The sequence below is a fragment of the Seriola lalandi genome, unplaced genomic scaffold (genome assembly GCF_002814215.2).
Source record: "Seriola lalandi dorsalis isolate HSWRI2012SDOR001 ecotype SW California unplaced genomic scaffold, Sedor1 jcf7180002054614, whole genome shotgun sequence".
Classification (NCBI taxonomy): Eukaryota; Metazoa; Chordata; class Actinopteri; order Carangiformes; family Carangidae; genus Seriola; species Seriola lalandi.
The window spans coordinates 296,795-318,940 of record NW_019525167.1 but is presented as its reverse complement, the minus strand read 5'-3'; the positions used below and the strand labels follow the sequence as shown (position 1 = coordinate 318,940).

Genomic DNA, 22,146 nt, shown 5'->3' with positions numbered 1-22,146 from the left:
ATAAGGAACATTAAATTGTGAATTAGCAATTAAACATGCATCATAGAAGAATTAGAAGAAACTTCACATACTCGTGTTAAATTTACAGGGTTATGGTGAATTAGTTTCCATTTCAAACTATTAATTGAATGTATTAATTCAGCCAATAGTAATAGTCAACATTTAATGCAAGAAATATCAATTTGTACAGATAGATAAAACAAACTTTAATTACAAGCTGTTTGGAGGCCCCTCCCTATTTTGGGGGCCTTGGGTACCTCTAAACAAGGTCATTAGAATACTGAAAAACCATACAGTCTAAAATATTATTTTAGGATTTTATTTCGTATAGATTTTGGGCAATTTATGACAATTATAATGATGGTTCTTCTATTTCATTCAGTCAAGGGGAAACAGCCTACTTTTTGTTTTTTGTTTACCTTATGTATTTATTTAATACAATTTTTTATTTAATTTTCTGTAACAAATTACTTTATTTCTATAGAAATGTGGTGTTATTGTTATTAGTTTTGTGGTTAAATATCTGAATATTTTATTATTTTCCCTAACAAAGCTATCATATACTCAAAACATCCATCATTTTATAAATTATTTACATTTTATATATGGCTCCTCCCCTCTCTGCGTCACATTCCCACCCCGTTCCACGCGCTCCTCCCTTTCCCTCCGCAGAGCTGGAGCTGCATTCCTGCTGCCACATCGGACCGAACCATTTTGTCTTAGCAACGACATTTTAGCTTCGCTGCAACCCAAAAATACACATTCATCGCAGCTTTAACGTAAAGATTAATGTTAAATAATATCATTATACTTGTCTGGTCGCCAACTTCATAACGTTATCCACAGTACTGCGAATAATTATAGTTTGTCCAAAGCAACACCCCCCTCTCATCCCTTTTTAAAGTGGTCTGCTCCGTCTTGCTGCCATGTTGGATGTACGCATCGCCGCTGCAGCTGCTGGAGTTTCCGAATGAAAGTTGAGCGTTTATCTGTCTACAGACAGATAACGTGTCCTTAATTTTATAGTTAACATTAAACGGAGGAGTTCAGATTCTTTCTTAAGCGGGACCAAGTCAGGGAAAACACTCCCCGTCCTCCTCCTCCGCCCTCCAGCCCGGAGTCGGACTCAGCGGAGATGATCCGGTTGCAGGCCACAGCAACCGGAGCCCGCATGGATTTTCTGTAATCAGCAGAGTTTGCAGAGCCCGTCCGGGGATAACCGCATCGTTTCGGGGTTAACTAGAAGAATTTGGAGCCATGAACAGCCACCCGCCGCCCCGCAGGGTCGCTAACATCGGCTCCCTCCTCCTGACCCCGCAGGAGAACGAGTGCCTGTTCGGCTACCTGGGCAGGAAATGCGCCGTAAGTTCCCCCCGTTTGTTTATCACCTGCAGGTTCAAGAAAAGGCGCAGGTACATTCACCCACACAAAATATAAAAAATGCCAGCCTGTGCCTTTTCCTACACTTTACCTCTTTAAGATGATATGAAGCAGCAGAATCATGATTAGACACCTCGGGGGCTTTCAAACCGGTGCTACAATGAAATCTGTGACCCTTTGGACTCTTTGACGTTTTAAGTGTTTACACATATTTTGTTCAGCCGTTAAAAAAACATGGCGACACCGTCTTCATCTGGTTTGTCCGTCAGATTCTTTTAAATAACGGCACGTTAAAGGTACAATCAGTGATGCAGGTGTAAACAGTTTATGAGCTTCTACCTCAAAACGTCAAAACTTTGAAGCTGCTTTCACTCTAAATGTGATTTTACAGGTTTTTTAAATAAGGAGACTAACAATAACAACAATACACGCGAAGTAAATCCAAACATATTAATTACAGTAACACTTGGTAAAATATTTAAATGCTATTCATGCACCAGAAGTCTAAAGTTACCAGTTTCTATTTTTGTTGAAGGTTTGTTTACATCAGTAACGTGTGTTGCTTAGTAATGCTAACTTTCCCGAACAGGAAATTATCATTTGTTATCCACACAACAAAACATTCATTCAAATATTCATTTAAATATTTGCTGGATTTTGGCTCCTATCCAAGCTAAACAAACGATGTGTGAATATGTTAACTTGGGGTTTAAGAAATTGTGATGGCCATTTGTCACTATTTACTGACAAACAACTTGATTATAAATCACTTGATTAAAAATCATAAAACATATATATATTTATGTATATTTATATATATTTATTTATTTCGGTTCTACTTGATTAATTGACACTAAAAATTATTCCTGATGGCCCCTAGTGTGAAGTCTGACTGTAACCACAGTTTATCTGTGGTAACACCTGGAACAGCAGGAGTCCTAGGAAGGCTGCAGGTGGCACACCGGACATGTCAGGCTGTGTTATTAAACTTCATAATGTTGGGTTTGTTTTTATGTGGTTAGAAGTTGGCATGGTGACAGGATGGATAACAGGTTGGTTATTGTCACCAAGTCTGTGAAGATGTTGAAGATGCTTGAGGCTTTTTTTTTTTTTTTTAATCAAATATTAAACCTCTTCAGAAAATGTAAACTTTGTAGCAGAACATCTGGCTCCAAGTATTAAATAGGCTCCATTTAGTCTAAAAATAATAATGCCTTCTTTGTAGCCACTTTCCCTTGACTTGATTGAAAACATCATGAGGTTAAGTCATTTCCCGTTATAAATCCGCAAATGTTTGCGTCATCTGAAAAACTGGTGCAGGGGCGAGGAATTGTTGGGTGGTGGGAGGGTGGTTGTTTGTCCTCTGACATATGGAGACAGGAAGCTGTTATCAGTGATGCCACTTGGACACTTCAGGGCCACTTCACTTAGCTAAAAACCAGAAACCTGACATGAGTATCTGAACATAGTTTTATCCTTGCAGCACTTCTACTACCTATAAAAACCCTCTTGGATAAGGACAAAAACTCATAAAATGCGAGCCTGTGGTTTCATCTGATGTAATGTGGTGCTTTGCAGACGAGCTCAGCAGGTTTTAATGTCAGCTGCTGCAGGTTTCAGAGGTGAACTGGAGCAGAGCCTGCAGGCTTGACTACAAGAAGCAGCTGCGTGCACGCAAAGTAAAACACCTGAGCTCAGAGGAGACCGGTTAGGTAGAGGAGGTTACACTGACCAGTAGGGCTGTGTGGTAAAGCTGAATACTGTTTGGTACTGACTGAAATGTCTCTGCAGCACCAGGTATCAAAAAATGCGATGTGCACCTTCAGGTTTCAGAAAACTTAAATTAAACGAGAAAAAAAAAAAAAAAAAGAGCATTAAAATTATTCACTGAAACTGCCTTCTTTTATATCGTAAACAAAATATGCGACATTGCAGCTGGGACTTACCCTAGCTGTTACAGGATAATTGGTGTGTAATTTAACTCCACTATTGTTTGAGTCACTAGAGTAAGTGTCGATTAAAGACCAGCATTAAGAGAACTTGTATTTCAGACTCGACCTCCTCCTCCTCCACACACAGATGGAGGGTTGTACTCGGAGGGGTATTTCCCAAAGCAGGATTAGAAAGTTAGACAGATATCTATGATGATATTAAAGCTAAATCTGCTGCTAGAGATTGAAATCTCAGAATAAAAAAAGGGTTATCACATCTGGTATTAGGGTTCAGTTACGCAAGGTGATGGTTTCTTAAATGGGGAAAAAAACACAATTTCAGAGAATATCAGATATATAATCTTCCTAAAGTTATGTGGCTAATTTTCTAATCCAGATTTGCGGAGTGCCCCTCTGCACTTTAGATGGCTCAGTGGTGGATTTATCTGAACGCTGAGTGAATATAAAGTTTGCCGTTTTCATCCTTTCATCCAGGGCTTTTGGGAGGTTGCACCACTGTTGCACCTGCCTTTACCAACCAAACAAAACCTTTCAACTGGATCTTGTGAAGTCCTTCGACAGAAACGGTGAAGCGAGTCCTGTAGAGCTGATTGGTTAGTTTTTGTCACATGACCTGCAGTGCACTTGCTGCATTCAAAAAAAGATGATACACCTGAAAAAACAGGAGCATGTCTCCATAGAAACTACTGAATTTGTGCATGCAAAAGACGATACACCTGAACAGCCCCTAAAAGCTAGTATTTCGGTTTCATGATCCATGTTTTAGGTCCCAAAACTCTGTAGATTTTACCACTTTTTATGCAGTTTGTCTCACAGTCTGAGGCAGAAATAAAACATGTTAAACACCTTGTAGCTTCGACCACATACTGTATTACAGCAGGCCTAGTGTTTAGTCTGTTAACTGCAGTGCATCTTCCAACAAGCTGCACTTTAGAGCTGCACAATTCACCTGATGTCGGTCAACAAAGTTCACTGCTGCATTAAACAGCAACTAAACTAAAGGCAACTAGATGTTGATTCTGATGGCTGAACGACCTTCAGCAAGTTAAAAGCGTCTGGAAGCAGATTTTTATATTTTTAGAAATAGGAATTCAAACGAAAGCTGCAACTAATTATCATTGTCATCATTAATCAATCTGGTAAGTTTAGTTTAATCAGAGTTTCCAGTGTTCAAGATGACATGTTCAGATCTCGTTTTTTGTCTGATTAACAGTCCAAAAGCTAAAATAAAGTAATAAAGTATAAGTATAGAAGATAGTAATAAAAAAACTGCCATTACAGTTTCCCACGGCGATGTATTTAAATAGTTTTTTTGTCCTAAAACCAAAGTTATTAAATTCATTGAAGAAGCTGAAGCCTGAGAACTACAGATGATTTGTTTTGATTGATGAATTAAACGAATCATCTTTTCTCCAAATTAATTCTCTGTTGCGTGACTAATGGATTATTTGATTTAGGACGAAATGGCTGCCTCGAGGGGGAAAACTAAAAACTGATGACTGATCTGGAAAAGAGGCAGAAATGTTGTTATTGTTGTAAGTTCGGTGCTGAGGTGCTATCTGCTGTAACCTGCAGAGAGCCTGTTGGTCTGCAGTGCCTCAGTCTGTCTTTATTGCTGCATACTTTCCCTCGGTGAGAATTTACAGAGCCTAAATGAGGCTTTCAACAGGTGACCTTTGACCTTTCCTGTGTGATGCTGAGCGGTGATTTCATGGTGAAAAGTGTTTCCTGCTGCTCCTCTGACCTGCGCTCATAAATCACAGAGGAGGAAACCGGCCCAGCGGCATTTCCTCTCCTCTCCCCTCAGCGGAGGAGAGTAACTCCAGCCGCTGAGGGAGAAATCCTGGCAGAGGATTTAACGCAGCGTGACCTCTGCAGAAACCTCGAAACCACAACCCAGAGCGATCCGAGGACCGGACAGTGCTGAGGACAGCAGCTGGACTCTGCTTCCTGTCCTGCAGAAGTGAAGGTTAAACCCTGTGGAGAAATGTCAGATACACTGGATTTCACATCAAACAACAACTGTGAGGTTAAAGATGTTCACATTCACCCTGGAGGGACAGTCGAAGACTCGCGACCCAGTTTACACACAGGCCTCCGGTTGCAGGACGGTGCAGGGAGACGGAGATCTGTCAGACTGTCATGCAGACGGGGCCAAACAATGAAGTGTTTTTGGTGGCACAAGTCAGTCACATGACCTCAGTTGATCTGGCAGTGTGTGTAACAGCTGAAGACCAAACTGAAGGCAAAACAAGAAGGAAGTGAAGTTCAGGCCTGACGGAGCACGAACAGGGAAGAGACGCATACTTTTGGTGTGGGTCTGTTTTTCCTTATTCAGGCCCCTTAGTTCCAGTGGAGGGAAATTTTAATGCTGCAGCACACAGTGATGATTGTGGTAACAAGGTCTGCCCCTAAAATATAGATAATTCGTATAATAATTTAAACCTCGTGTTGTTGAATCATCTCTCCTCTTTCAGTGGTTTGGTTCCAGGGCTCCACTTGGGTCCAGACTGCATCTCAACAACAGCTGTTGATTGGTTACCATGAAATTTTATACACATTCTAGAGTATCAGAAAAACTGACTGGTCACCTGGCAGTGAAATATTTAAACTTATAACAGATGGATTGGCACAAACTTGAGTTTGAGAGTGACTTCATGGTCCCCTGACAATCTGTGTTAAAACAGAGTTGTGTTGTTGAGGGCGTGTTATTTAAGGTAAATACATGTGTTTAAAGGTGTATCACATGCTACAACAGTTTATAATAGACACACATGATATTAAAACTCAGGAAAGTTGTCATGGTGGCAATTATTTCCTCTTTCGTCACAACAATCACAAGGTAAACAGTAAAAATACAGTTTCATGTTACAGTCATCTACTTATAATGTGCACTTGCATGTATGTGATTGGTCAATGCAGCATCTTGCCAGATTTTTGCAGGGCAGCCCTGTTTTCTCCTCCCTGCTTGCACAGACGAAACTGGACTTCATTCATATAAATGAGAGGGCTGCGTTTCTGCACTCAGGGCTCACTTCAGTCTGAACACAGCCTTGGGGGGGGTCACCCTGTTTCACCTCCCTCCTTTCTGCTCGTTGCTCCGATGCTCTCGGCTGTGGTGCTGAATGTTCATGAGGTCTGCAGAGCTACTGGTGAAACCAGATGTTGGCACCGCTTCATCCGGAGAGATGCTGGTTGAGACTTTGAAGGCAGAGAGATGCTCAGAAAGAACCAGTCTGTACCGTGCGGCCGTGACTATGTCAGATGTGTTTCAACCTGTTCCTGATGATGTCACTGGAAGGCTGGGTAAGAAGCCCGCCGTCACTGAGAGAGAGAAGATGTGATGTGAGCATCGCGTTCTCAGAGATACTCATCACATTCTTACATGAGAAGTGACAGAAGTAGCTGTGTGTGTGTGTGTGTGTGTGTGTGTGTGTGTGTGTGTGAAAAGAGAGCTTGAAAGACGAGTTCAAACTCTGCTTGCTTTCTCACCTCGGGACACCAGGCTCGCCACTTTTTAGTGTCACAAAAGTGATGAAGGAGGATGCGTCAGATGACCATCCAACAAGCTCTTCAGTTGGAGTCGACTGAAGCCTTAAAAGTCAGGATAGCTCGCCCTCTACTGCTTTGAATTTTACTTTTTGTTGCTCTTCACCTGAATGTAAAAGCACTTTGATATAGTTGTTTTGTTATTTTAATGTGCTGGAGTCCAAAGCCAAGCAAAAGAATTAATCCATGTTTTTCTGGATCCACTGTTAAGATATTTGCATCTCTGACTCGTAATCCGATTTCATATTTTGCATAATGTTGAGTTTTGCATCACACAGGTTTCTACTTCCTGCTCTGTTGCTCCTCTGTCACACATGTGCAGCTTTGAGGCTTTTAACAAGGCACCAGGTGTGTGTGTGTGTGTGTGTGTGTGTGTGTGTGTGTGTGTGTGTGTGTGTGTGTGTGTGTGTGTGTGTGGGAAATCTGGACACATAATGAAGGGAGATCACAGCCAGGCAGTTAAAATTCTCCTGACTGTGCAACTTCACCACTCCTGCATTTTTTTTTTTTTTTAATGAGGTATGCAGATGTGATCATCACCGTCCTGTCCTCTGTGTGTTCAGACTCTGTGTTCGGCGGTGGTCCAGGTGTACGGGGCCGAGCGGAGCGCCTGCTGGGCGAAGAGATGCTGCGGAGTGGCCTGTCTGGTCAAAGACAACCCGCAGAGATCCTACTTCATCAGAGTGTTTGACATCAAGGTGAGTGAGGCCGGTCTGTAAAGCTTTAACTCAGTGGTTTCTCACACATGTAGCACACAGCAGGAGCTCGTCCATGTCACACACGTTCTCGCTTACTGGAAATACTTCGTTTGGCTGAGGCGAGGGGGGCGGAGCCTGGGTACAGTGTGCAGGAAGCAGGATAGAAACGTCATCGTCACTCCCACTCGCTCACTATGGATTCTCCGGACAATGACCGGCTCTATTCACACATCGACTCAGTCAGACATTACACAGACTTTGTACTCGGGAGCTGGCAGGGTAACGTCTGGAGTTCAGCGTTGCGGTACAAATATGAGAGTGGTATCAATTTTCCCATCTGACGCTCCACCACAAAGCAACAAAGCGTATTTCCGTAAATGTTGAGCTCGTGCTGACGAACATTTCCATGATAGTTGTCCACATTGTTCTGTTCCCTCTTTGTCTTTGTCCTCCACAGTGTGTGGCTAGACTGAGTCCACACACTGCAGGCAGTCATTGAAGAAATTAATACGCTGCTATAAAGACGAAGTGCAATCAATGGTTCAAACCGTAATGGATCAAAGTGAATTAGCAGCCACTGATGTGTGTTTACTGTCTGCAGTGTTTCCCACTGGCGGAGAATTTAGTTGTGGTGGTGGGTGGCATGGCGTGTGATTGATGTGCATGCACAGACTCATGCAGTTTAGATTGGGAGCGTGTAATCAGGTTATTTTCTGTAGCCACAGTTCACAGATATCCCCTAAACGCCTTGCATGCAGACAGGTAGATGCTACATTTTAACAATGTCACCTTAACGCCTCACATGCAGGCTTTTAGTAGATGCTACAGTTTACTGATGACCCCTAAATGCCTCACATGCAGGCTATCCGTAGACACTACATTTTAACAATGTGCCCTAAACGCTTAGCATGCAGACTGGTAGACGCTACATTTTAATGATGTTCCTAAACGCCTCACATGCAGGCTTTTGGTAGATGCTAGCTAGCCGGCGGTGTGTGGCCAAAAGTGAAGAATGAAATAATCCTGAATCCATTTGGATATTTCAGTGTCTGAACATAGAACTGGTTTCAAGTCATTTCAATCAACCTACAGGAACTAAAACATGATGCAGATCCACGACACTTACTGTGGATCTTTTGGGTGCTGTGTGACCGCAGGGGTCTCCTTGGTGGTGCATTCATGCACATCTTACATCCAGTAATTTAAATTCTTCTACCAAACTTATATCATGAAAACCAGATTAACCATCAGAAAACATGGATGTTGTGAAAAAGAAAATGAAACTTGGTTGTTTCTCGCATTAAAAGCAGCCGAGTCGTCTTCTCACATATCAGAGTATTGATTTTAGCAGAAATAAACTGAGAGTAATGACTGTCTGGAAGGAGGGAAATCAATCTAAAAGCTAATTGCGAGGGGTGGATTTCTATTCATTGGACGACAGATTTGTTTCCTCTAAACCTCACGAAGAATCTGCTCTGACTTTTCCTTCCCTGTCTTTTCTTTTTTGCAGGAAGGGAAAACCATGTTCGAGCAGGAACTGTATCACAACTTCTCCATCAGCAGCTCCAGATCCTACTTCATCTCGTTTGCAGGAGACGTATGTGTGCAGCTGTTTTATGATTACCTCAAACCCCCACCCAAAAAAAAAGCAGCTGGTCTCACTGATCGGCTCCTCCTCTGTTTTAATAAAGTGTGATAATAGCTGGATGTGTTAACGCACAGTCAAATATTCACATCAGGGTCGGCTCACGCTGCCGCAGACACTAATGCAAAGCAGCCGCAGGCTCCAGGATGTTTCTGCTGTTTTTAGAAAAGCTGCTGCTGTTTGAGCTGCTGAACGTTACAGGACCAGTCTGTTTAAACAGTAGCTGAACTAAGCAGTGTGTTGGGTAGAAAACTGAAACCCACAAACATCACTGTGGGCAGCGTTTTATCTGCATTCAATCAATTTATGGTGCGACCGTGTTCTTAAGCTGAGGATTTTAGACTTTAGGAGTTGGAAAAGAAAATTGAGTAATCCGCTAATTAATTTAATTGGTGAATCCAAACCAGTAAGTAAAGGCTTATTTTTATTCATCAAATGTGTGTTGATCAAACACCTTTTAAATAAATCAACAGTATGAATAACTCCAGACAGTGTTTGATTATTAAGATCTGTTAGGTTTTGGCCGATATTTGATAATATCAAATATCACAATATTTCCTGCCATATGCAATGTTTTTTATTTATTTATTTATTTATTGCAATTTTGTAGTTTTGCACTTGTCCTGCTGCCAAGTCCGACTCTTATTTCACTGCTTTGCTTACTGTACAATGGTTACACAGGTTTAGTGGCAGCATTGCTTATTGCTGGAACAATAATATCATTTTTTCCCCCCCCCCCCCAGTGCTTTTATTTAAGAGTAGATTTTCCAAATGAAATATGAGGTTTATAAGTTTACAGTATTCAGCTGTGATCTGCTCAGTGCAGGAAATAAAGGTCCCATATTTTTCAGTACAGAAGTCCTAGAACTGATCTATAATCAAACTACACAAGGACAGAGACCTTTAGACTATATGGGACCTTTAATGCTCTGTGATCTCTCTGTGATTTTCTTTATGTAAAGAAAGATGGTCTTTTATTCATCTGCGGCTCTTCTTCTCTCCCTCTCAGACCTGTCAGATCGGTCTGAATTTCGCTAGCGAAGAAGAAGCCAAAAGATTCAGAGTTGCCATCAACGATCTGCTCAACCGACGGCAGCGCAAGACCGGTGAGTTTCAGCGTTGTTCAGTTTTTCTTTGTCTGCTTCCTCACCCTGTGTGACCTGTCTCGCCTCACACTGGAGAACTCACCTCCTCTTCTACTAACAACCTGAATCTGGGTCTCACACCTCTCTGCCTCTCTTGTGTCCCGGCTTTATCAGGGAGATGAGCAGGGCTTAGCGAATGAAAACCAAAAGTCGACACAGGAAAAAGCTCCTGAAGTTCTTTCATGGTTTTGTTGTGCTGCCGTGATGTTTGAATACATTTGAAAATAGATGCACACAAGCAGAAAGGAAGAATTAGAAGGAACTAAAGAATCCCACACACGTTTGACACCTGAGGGTCGAAGGTCATTTTGGTCCTACAGGAGGAGAAGGGACACGGGACTCGCACATTATTATTATCATTATTATTATTATTATTATTATTATAATAATGATAATAATAAGTAGTAGTATTTTTCTTAAGAAGGTTACAAAGAGCTTTATAGAAAAAAAGGGAATTAAAAACAAAAGAAACAAACATTAATAAAGCAGAAGAAAGTTACATAAAAATATAAATTGTCTGTATCATGAGAAAATAAAACGCAACATATCAAACAGCCATAAAAGCTTTCTGATAAAAGACACTAATGAAGCTGCCTGTCTGATATCAGGCGGTAGACTGCTCCACCCTGAGAGACCAGCAGAGCCCCCCCCCCGATCTAAGTCAACGCCCTGGCACATATGGGGTTAATAATAAATGACTATTGCTATCGCATCACCCGCTTTAATCCAGCACAGATAGTGACGACTCTTTGGACGCTTCTGCCACAGAAGGATCCTGCAAAAGCAGTTTTTTTTCCCCCCACAGTATTTGGAAAAATCACTTCCATTAAACAGAAAATTCCAACAAGAATCTATGCAATTCTTTTTACAGCACAAAACCTAATTAACTGTGGACGTTGAATTTTGATTGAAACTTTGAATGAAGCCAAAATGAAGCATTTCCACGAGCCGTCGCTGCGTCTGCGTTAATGAATTTCTGCAGAGTAGCCTCCTGTAGAAGCCACTGTGCCATGGGTGGATGAACGCTCCTCTGCTGACGCTCTCCTCCGCCTGTGTTTGGGCTGTTAAGGTGTTTTTCTTAGATGAGAGCATGAATGGAGGGATTGAGTTTTTTGTTTTTTTTTTGCTGGCGGACACTTTCCTCCTTCCTTCTGTGAGCTCGCTGCGTTTCTCTCTGCTGTAGTAAAACTCTGGGCCCGTCTGCAGCGAGGCTCCTCTCTGGCTTCCCTCCAGCTCCTCTCAGCATGCCGGCCTTTTTGAAGTGCACTGCTCAAACTGTGATGATGACTGAGGGTTCAAAGGCTCACAGTGCTGGGAAACAGAAGGGTTTTAGAAGAAGGGGGGGGGGGTTAGTTTATGTCAGACATATCTCAGCTTTCAAATCTTTCGCTTGTCCTCTTCCGCTCGTGTTGAAGACTTCTTGAACTGTCCTTCTGATTGTTTTGTCTACACTGTCGAAGACGTGTGGCCACATCTTCTCTCTGATCGCCACAGACTAACTGAACCTCATCACGCTTTCTGACTCTTGAGCAGCTCACCTTCTTCTCTCGCCTCTTTATCACTAAACAACTAAAAATATCTCAAATTTTACCAAGATAATTCTCCTCTGAAACTATAACTGTGTCAATTTTTCTTTTGCAGAGAAAAGAGGTGACCCTAAAAATGGTATGTTGAACTCTTAATATTGATAATGCAGATTCAGTAAGAGCTCAGAATGATCAGAATGATTTTTTTTCCAAATCAAACCACAAAAACTCCAATAACTTTAAGATTCACCCGGACGTGCCGTACAACAAAACGTAACAACATGACACGAAAATGGAGATAAATGAACCATTGAATAAATAAATAAATAAATAAGAAAACAAGGAAATAAAGAGCAAAATTAGGAAAACAGGAAAGGATCCAGATGTTGACCCACAACTGGTTTATGACGGGGAGCTCCAGGTTTTCAATCCTTCAGTTATAAACAGCTGTTCAAACAGGAACCAAATTGATGCAACATTTGTTTTTATTATTGTTATTGTTGCTCAATAATAAATTATATATATTTTTCTATCTAAAGTTTAATTGATGAAACCTCATATAAAACATATTTTGATTTAATCAGCATGTGTTCTGTTCTTACAAACGGCCACAGTGACCACGAGTCATAGATACGTATGCCATACCTGTGTTGTAACTGTAACCACACACCAGCTGTACAGAGATATCACAAGGAGACAATAGGAACTGTGACTGTAAACGCAGTTACTATGGGGAAAAGCACATTACAGCCTTAAAATGAATGTTTTGTGAGTGTAGTGTTGGTGGCGGTGGTTTCAGCAGGTGAAGACAATTAATTATAAATCTGAACCTCTGTGGCAGAGCTGCAGCAACCTCGCGGTTTCTAATAAATCCACCAAATGAGGGCAGAGTTTTAGTTTCCTGGTTGAACTGATGTGTTCAAAACCCTCCAGCTGTAACGTTCAGTGTTGGTTCAACTGTTGGTTTTCCATCCACCACACCTGTAGACCGTTAACAGTCACAGAGATCCAGCTCCAGACTTATAAATACTGCACATACGCACATAAGTTCTCTCCTGTACAAACAGCTAAAGCTTCATACACAATACACAACATCAAATCTACACAACCAAGGCATCCGGTCGAGTGCTCCTGGTCCCTCCGACCCGTATCAACAAACACAAGTCTGTTTGTGTCTTTGTTTGGACTCTCATTGTGCTGTGAATGGGGTTCATGTGGGTGAAATATAGTCGAGATCACAAAATCTCATGACCCCCCCCCCCCCCCCCCCCCCGCAGTGAAACAGGCAGAGCAGCTCACCGTGTGAATGTCGAAGCAAGACACTGATGAAGAAAAACCGTTCACGTTAGATGAGCATCTCCTACAGTAATAGATGTTGTTTGCACGCCTGGATACAGATGCCAGGAGACTGCAGTATTTCCTGACACGTCGGCGGTGCTGTTTCACAGACGGCGTGACTCACACACTGACACAGAGTGGAGTCTTCTGCAGGTTAATCTGGTCAGCAGGAGGCCCGTCTGTGCCATATGTAGACCACATGGCCTCTGTTGTTCCCTGTGAACCCTGTTGTGATGCACATTAGGCCTAATCTGTAATCCCCACAGTCACTGCTGCCAAACATTTGTTTTGTATATAGATTTATCATTTAAATTATTTAAATTGTTTGTTTGTTAAATCGTGTGGCAAACTAAACGTGGATAGAAGTTAATAACAGGTGTATAATGTGATAAGCCACATTGATGTTAGGGCTATACCCGCAAGACTTTTAATGCGTGAAAACGGCATGACTCGTCATTTCTTTAAAAATCTCATTCCACACTGAAACACCAGAACAACAGGAAAACAGTTCAGTCTCTTCTTCTTCGTCTTCTTTCGGCCGGTATTCAGCAGTTGGGACCGTGGATGTTCTAGGGTTAGCTGCACAACTCGACTCTACTCTATCCGTTGGACAAAAGTTGCGGATAGCACCTGGGTCCAAGCGAGCTGAGACGATACCAGCTCAGAAGGTGACGTGAAAACACTGCGGACTGCTGACTGGTCAGAGAGAATCATCACTACTGTGTCATCGTTGTGTGAGACGGGACGTTCTGAACAAACCAGCCAAGCGACGAGCCTGCTGCTTTTATGTTGTTATTGTACAAAACTTTTAGTATAGTTGTGTTCTAATCTAACCGTTCCTCCTTCACACTTAAACACAAGTCTGGAGCTTTTGTATTGTTCCTCTCTGGATACCATTTCATCGGACAGAAGACTGAAACTGGGAGGAAAAGATGCATTTTCCAATTGAGCAGATAGACGTGACACATTTTTGAAATCGGTGATCACAGAGAAAGTTAGTGGAGGGGGCAGAAAGTTGACCTCGTAACACTTGACGAGACTCGTTTTCAGATTTATCCACTTTTGGAGGTGTTTGGCAGAAAGATCTGTTTCCTGGCTTAGTATGGACTGAAGGCCAAAACAAACGACTGTATTTTCGTATTTAGCCAGCTTAACGTGAATGTGGTCGTTCTTTCGGGAATGTGATACCTTCTAAATCCTTTGTGTTGATTCAGAAGTTGGCAATCTGACAGGTTCTGTGGGTAAAAATGGCTTGTGAGCAGCACGTACCTCCTTTCTTAGAGCTTTCCCAAAGGTAAATGCTATTTTACTCTATTTGTTTGCCTGTATGTGAACGCCAACATGAGTACATCATGTGAGTAATGGTCCCAGTGCGTCCAAGCTTTAATTTAGACCTTCTCCTCTGCAGCTGTGCCTGCATGTCGTCCCAAAAGACTGTTTACTTCCGTTAAGCCCTCGGGCTGTTGGCAAACACTGTGACCGTAAAGAGCAGGATTAACATATACTGAACAGATCAGTCGCCTCTTCAATGGACTTGTGCCTGAGATCGTTGCTTCATTGAAGTTTCTCTCCAGTGGCACGGATTCATTCTGACATTTCAGCTGTGAAACACGAGAACAACAGTGGAGCTGGTGTTGTTGGCGGCTCCGTTTGGGAGATGCATGTTTGCCTCCTCCCTCCTCTTGGAATGTATTGTTCTTGTCCTCATTGTGAGAACGGCAATGAAAACACGTCTGCAGGGGGAAGAAGCTGCCCATGTTGGTCCTTCAGGGATCGCCCCCATTGTTTGACTCGCCTGTTGTGAACTTGCTGACGCTCCTTAGCAAATGTTGTCAACTTGAACGGACGCTCACTGCTGTATCCAGCCAAGTAGGAGGTGAAATTATAGGTTGTTGGCTGTTGAGGAGAAGAACCCAGAGTTTAAGCAGCTTTCAGTATGAAATGTGCCGAAGACCTTTAGTCAGTACGTAAAGTTCAGATCTGAGTTTCCTGGAGCTTGAATGAACTATATTCTTCATTTCTTGCCAGTTTCGACTTCCTAATTCAAGTTTGAACTCCAGAGAACCCAAGTTTGAACAATGCAAGTCCAAAACTTGCAAGAACAGGAAGATGCAGTATGTTTTAATCTGGATCGACATAGAGATAACCCGTGCACTCAAGGTCGAGTTTGCATATGATTTGAACAGGCAGTCAAATGAGTCCTCACATCTCTGCATCTCTGTAAATGTCAGAACAAATTTTCTAGTAGGCATTATTTGGATTAATTGACCACACATTTTATATCTATATAAGTGAGAAGTGGCAGCAGTAACCACTTTGTAATATGCATGCTGGGATACTTGTCTAAACAGAACACAATAACGCTGAAGTAAGAAAAGCCTCCTGGAACAACTGTGGGTTTTGAAGAAGTAACAGCTGTAAAACACCTGGAAATGACTCTTTATATCATCACACGTTGAGACATTCGGTTGTCCAGTTCTCTTAATGCATCCAAGGTGCTGAGTAAAAGCATTTAGATGCCATTAATCTTTACTGCAGTGAACTGTGTTGCCATGATATGGATTACATCAGACATAACTGTTCGAACATAAAACTAAGTAAATACCAACCCACACACCATTTAGTAAAGCTATTAGTTCAAAGCATGTAAGCATGTTTTGTTGTCTAATCACAAGCAGCCACACAAGAACTCTGTCTAAAATCAGCATAAAATGGTTAAAATGATTATTTTAATCAGGAACTATCTGATCAAAGAACAAGCAAACAGGATTATGAATCTGATTTGGCGCAGACTTTCAGTAGAAAGTTACGTACTTTGTCGAAACTTGGTACCAAATATTCCCCTCATTTTTCATTAATCTTGATGCAGAAGCTTTTTGGTCAGTACCACAGAAGAACTCATCTGTGAGACCGGACCTGCACGGGACCAACCCAAACAGCTGTGACTTGAAAGCTGGGAAATGACCACCAGCCCCGTCCTGGTTCTCTGGAGACGGCGGAGTCGAAGCGTGCCTGTTGATCTGGTCGTAGACATCTAGTATTCATGGGGAGTCCAGGGATTTGGACCAGGATTAGCAGTGGATTAGTGGTTATGTCAGATGCTGCTGCAGTTTGCGGAGATTACAAGGGATTCGAGGACTGAACGGCCCCCTGACCAAGCAGGAGGAGAGGGAACGCCGCTTGACATTTCTGTTAGAAAACATGGATCATAAAAGCTCAGAACAAATTGTTGGTGAACACGAAACACACCACAGAGTTTACACCAGCCCGCTGACACATTGATCCCTCAGGTACCAGCGATTATTAAAAGCATATTGATTACAGTGTATGAGAGTCAGGAGGGTCATTTACAGTCTGAAGTACTGCATCTCGTAGAGGATGCAGTACTCCTTGCAGCAGCAATATCTTACGTCACAAAAGCACTGAATTCACTTTCCTGACTTCCGAAGATGTTGAAGTCTTATATTTGATTTGCAAATGTGAAAACTACTTCTTCCTATCCGTTATAGCCATTAATATCAGTGATAAAAGAAATCGTCTGCGGCTCCGTGCAGTCAGGAGGTTGTGATACTTCATAGACCCACAATAAACTAATAGAAAGGTCAACAACATGTGGCGAAAGTGGTCTCAGACTTTTGGACCCCACCGATCATTGAAAGAGTTTTTGCTTTCTGAAATTATTCCGCCTCTCTTCCTAACTCTTAGAAAGATGGAACAAAAAATCCACAGCGTCCTTTTTTGAATAAAATGTTCTAAGTTCAGCTGAAACTGTGATGAGGCTTCGGCAGTTTCAGTCCAATACAGTAGAGAAGTTTATATTTTTCTCCCGTCTTCTTTCCGTGGACAGTGTTTTCTAGCTGAGCTCTGGTGGTTGGAGAGAAAAACAAAGAGGGAATTTTTTTTTGTCTGACTTGTTCCAGCTTTGTCTGAATTATTATAGATTCAGCATTTTTGCACAGAATAAGGTCTGTGAATTGTCCCCTCCCTCTTCCACTGGAATGGCATTGGGAAGCGGTCTCTTCACGTGACGAGTAACTCTGGAAATGTACATATTTGTGAGTGTTGAATAAGTCCCAACTTGAAAACATGGAGAATAAAGAATAAGTCGACTGAACTTGAGGGGAACATCACAGCTGAGGTAGAAAATCCAAAGGTGAACAGAGGAAGAAATCTTAATCTTAATCTGACTTTATCTAGAACTCACATTAATTTAGTTGTATTATCGTTACTACTTCTTCATGCCTCTTTGAAGTCTTACATTTAACCTGATGAACCTGCAGAAACTCTGATTAGTGAAGTGTTGACAGAAGAAACAACGTCATGATTATTAGGTTTTGTTAGAGTTCTTCTAGTAGTGAAGCTAAAATGTAAAGTTTGTCCTTAGAGGAAACGGTTCATCCTCCAGGGAGCAGGAAAGACATCAGGACGTTTCTTTACAATCAGCCACAACTTATGGATATGTCTCCCTGACCCACCCCCCCCACTCTCCTCCCCTCTCTGTGTCTAGGTCCAGCTCTGCCCATGGCCACAGTGGACATCAAGAACCCGGAGATCAACAACGTGAGATTCCACAACTCCCACAGCCACCAGCAGCCGTACCACCTCAACAACATGCTGAGCCACAGCGGCCTGAACCGCAAGGACAAGAAGACCAAAGGCAAGAAGAAGAAGCTGACCAAGGCCGACATCGGCACGCCCAGCAACTTCCAGTGAGTCACACGGCGCATATTTAACATCGCTGAGAGCGTCTGTGAGGGAGACGAGTGATAACACACTCGGCTTTCAGTCATTCGGTTGTGTTATTTTCAATTCCTCAATCATACTGTACGAGGGGATCAACAGTGAGGTCAGAGGTCAAAGAAAAGCAGAGGGCGAGGAGTAATCACGAAGTAGAAGAAAAAGGAGCAGCTGTAACTAGAAATAAAAAGTATATAGAGTGTCAAAACAGAAAGGCTCAAAATATTCTCAAGAAAAGTAAGAATAAGATTTTAATTTAAACTTTGACTGTAGTTTAAAACATTTTCAGCGTTTAATTATGGGCTGTGATTACTTGCCTCTTCAATTTATTTCAAGCAGCCACTTCACATAAACCATGAAAACGATGAGGCAGGAAATGAAAGCTTGTCGTAAGGTTTTCATTATCTATTCATTTATTTTCTTGTTTAATCGATTCATCGTTTCATCTATAGAATAAATAAATAACTCCTCCAGTCTTCTGGTTGGATTTATAGTTTCCCCAGTGAAGCAGAGATTTTCTCAGACTGACATTATTCCACCGTTTCCTCAGATTGAGAGTCAGGGGTTTGATGTGCTCAGAGTTTGTTGTTAATGTGATAAAACAAACACTTCACTTCCTCTTGAAAAAAAAACCTCTTCACAAGTTGAAGAGTTTTGGCGAACGCAGGCGCCGCTGATTTAAAAAAAAAAAAAAATAAATAAAAGTTTGTAGTTAAAAAGGAAGTTCACTAGTGTTCAGTCACAGACGTGCAACTCAACAGAGTCTGAGAGCGCTCAATGACCACACTGTCTCTGTGACTGACTCACTGTTTAACATGCACACATGGTCGCCCACGTGCACATGCTAAATAGTTGATGTACTTCTGTGTGTGTGTGTGTGCGTGTGGACAGACACATGTGTTATCTCACCACATATCTGTCCCTTCTTCTTCAGGCACATCGGTCACGTGGGCTGGGATCCAAACACAGGTTTTGATGTGAGTACCCGCTCTACGCACACACACACACACACACACACACACACACACACACACACACACACACACACACAGGAGCACAATAGTGACCTGTGTGGTGGCTGCATGATGACATCACACAATGGGCTGTTGTTGCTTCCTGCTCATATTCACAAACGTGTCGCTGCGTCTCAGAAGCCGCAGAGACACAGAATGTTCCAGAGAGAATCAGCTGCAGCCTCGTTCATCCACAGAGCTGATTACTGCAGAAATCAATCAATCAATTAATTAATTAATTAATTAAAATAAATACAGAACCATCTCAGGCTCCTGCTTCATAACAAACTCAAAAATCACCTAATAATCATGGATAATTGTGACTCTTCAGATTAAAAGATGAAAACCACTCTTTGTTAAAATAGTTGCACTGACCTCACATTATTTTCTAGATGTGAAATGCATCATGGAAGTTTCTTCTAAACACAGACACACTGACCATGTGGTTGTCTCGTTCGTTATCTGTCACTATTTGTTTTCATACCAAAAAAAAACAAGTAATGTGATTTGGTTCAAGGGGAGAAAATAAAATCTGGAGCTGTGAGCTTCTGTAAAGCTGCTGATTCTCATTATTAAAATTCTTAGTCTTGTAACAGAAATGAATGACGTGTTGGATCCTTGAATTTGAGGGAATTGGGCCTTGAAAAGTCCTTGAGTCTGATGTTTAAGGAGGAGAGGGAGCAGCGTTTTATTCACATGATTCACATACGTACTCACAAGGTGGTGTTTTAATTTAGAAAAAAGAAAATAGCTTTCATATTTATTTTTCATATTTAATCAAACCATTAAAAAGAGGGTAAAGAGTTTTGACTTTGAAGGTGTTTAAATATAAAAGTATTCAAAAGTAATGTTAACAAAAAATAACTACTGGAGAAGTTTTAAAGCACAACTCGTCTTTTCCTCTTTCACAGGAAGTGATAAATCAGAAAATAATGAAGTTGAGCTTCTGTACCTCAGAAGGAAAACTGCATTTCTAAATGGAGGAATTACAGCGTCCAGAGCAGAATAACTCAGTTGGATTGTGAACAGGCTGCAACATCACTGTTGTCATGATGTTTGCTGTTATAAAAATGGAGGCTGTGTAGAAACACTGACCGGTTTATAATTATTCACCACTGAGTTCGTCAGACTGACGGGTTTAAGCAGGACCCTGGTTTGTTGTCGGGTCGCAGGCAGGTTGTATTTGCACCCGTTGGCCACTAGATGTCACACCAACACTGCATCTGACTCTTACTGTTCACTGCAGAGGGAGAAACTCACAGCTGTCTGCGCTGTTGAGTCGAAGAGGAGCAGGAAACTCACTGTTTTCTTTCTTCCGCAGTAAAGTTTTCATCATGATGCACAAAACATTTCTACATCATCTCAGTATATACATACTGTGTCTCAAAGCAACGACGACGAGCAGCAACAGCCACTGACTACAACTCGAGGCTGCTGGTCTAAAGCCACGTCTTCTTCCTCTCTAACATCAGCTACAGAGAGGCTGCTATCTGAACTCCCTCCCTGTATCTCATCTGAGAGTTATCACCTAACATGCTCTCTCTCTCTCTGGCTCTCCATCCTTATATAACTTAGTTATAATTATTCTGCAGGTGTGCAGGTATGAATCCAGCTCAACAGCCGCAGTAACGAGGCTCGTTTCCTCATCCAGCTCCTCACACAGGCGCAGGATGTAGTTTGACCAGCAGGGGTCATCGGTCAACAGTGTTCTGAACTGTCTTTAATGTCTGTTCCCGCTTCACACACTTTTTTTTTTTGAAAAAAAGTTCTCCATGTTCTGTGTTTGTCGACGCCGCAGCTCAACAACCTGGATCCTGAACTGAAGAACCTGTTTGACATGTGCGGCATCTCGGAGGCGCAGCTGAAGGACAGAGAGACGTCCAAGGTCATCTACGACTTCATCGAAAAGAAAGGAGGGGTGGAGGCGGTGAAGAACGAGCTGAGGAGGCAGGGTGAGAGCGCACACACACACACACACACGCACACACACACACACACACACACACACACACGTACGCACACACACGCACGCACACACACACACACGCACTGTCTGTTGAAGAATGAAACTCTCCTGGATTTTACTGCAGAATGGCTGAAATGTTGAAAAACACAGATACAGTTATAGTAAATGATTACTTAATTGATTTATTAGTTGATTAGACAATTAATTGCCAATTATTTTGGTCATTTATTAATTGTTTTAAGTGTTTTAACCAGTAGAAAAACACCAGCCACTCTCCTTACTCCGCCCATCAGGAATACGTCCGAGATACAGGGATTTAAATGTTTGTGTTTTAATTGATCCACCTGTCCTGCTTACGCTGCATCACACAGAGTGATTGACAGCTGCTGTTTACCTCCTGAGGATGTTTGAGTGGAGAACACACACGACTGTGTTACGTATCATCAAATCACAAGTCTGGGATTTTTAAACCTCGTCTGTTAATTAAAAATTAATTGAGTATCAGGAAAAATAATATAAAAAAATGTCATAAATAAACAATGACGTAATAAATGCTTCTTTTCTGAGGCCTCACCGTCATTTTTATTTATTTAAATTCCTCTCGGCTCCGTGTCGAACTGTCGTCTCCTCGCTCTCTGTTATTTTTCCATCAGACGGTTTGAGGTCTGAAGATGAAACGCTGTTTCCTGTCTGACGCTTTTATTCTCTGTGACAGTTTGTGTCCATGTTTTATTCATGTTCAACCTGAGAGAGACGAGAGGAGTGATTCGAATCTGAATCTGAATGTGTGTGTGTGTGTGATCTTTTTCATGCAGCCTCAGTGATTTAAAGATCAATCTGATATCAGTTACCACCAGTATTTGAATATTATTGGTTATGGATTGGATATCGGTGGTTGTTGACACCGTAACCTCCAGCGTAACCTTGGAGCCTGCGTGCGAACAGTTTAGCCCTTTAATTCAGTTGAGCAGGTGAATGTGACACCTCTGTGATGTCATCTTGTCTCTTATCTCTCCCATCCCGCAGCACCCCCTCCTCCTCCTTCCCGTGGCGGACCTCCTCCTCCTCCTCCCCCACCCCACCACGCCTCAGTCCTCCTCCTCCACCTCCCCCACCCGGCCCTCCTCCCCCTCCAGAGCTGGACAGCGGAGGCGGAGACTCGCCTCATTCGCCGAGCCCAGGCGGGAAGTCGGCGCT

The 22,146-nt window shown here is 42.2% G+C and overlaps 1 protein-coding gene across 1 annotated transcript in view; it reads left to right on the top strand.

The window, feature by feature from the left end:
- The first annotated feature begins 909 nt into the window (after positions 1-909).
- wasla (WASP like actin nucleation promoting factor a) overlaps positions 910-22,146 on the top strand; it is a 23,384-nt gene continuing 2,147 nt past the window's right edge. The window contains 10 exon segments of the mRNA XM_087177615.1: positions 910-1,362; positions 7,445-7,579; positions 9,090-9,176; positions 10,234-10,330; positions 12,011-12,034; positions 17,741-17,942; positions 18,905-18,947; positions 20,782-20,935; positions 21,976-22,037; positions 22,040-22,141. Of these exon segments, the coding sequence (XP_087033741.1) occupies positions 1,258-1,362; positions 7,445-7,579; positions 9,090-9,176; positions 10,234-10,330; positions 12,011-12,034; positions 17,741-17,942; positions 18,905-18,947; positions 20,782-20,935; positions 21,976-22,037; positions 22,040-22,141 (1,011 nt within the window). The 5' untranslated portion in view covers positions 910-1,257.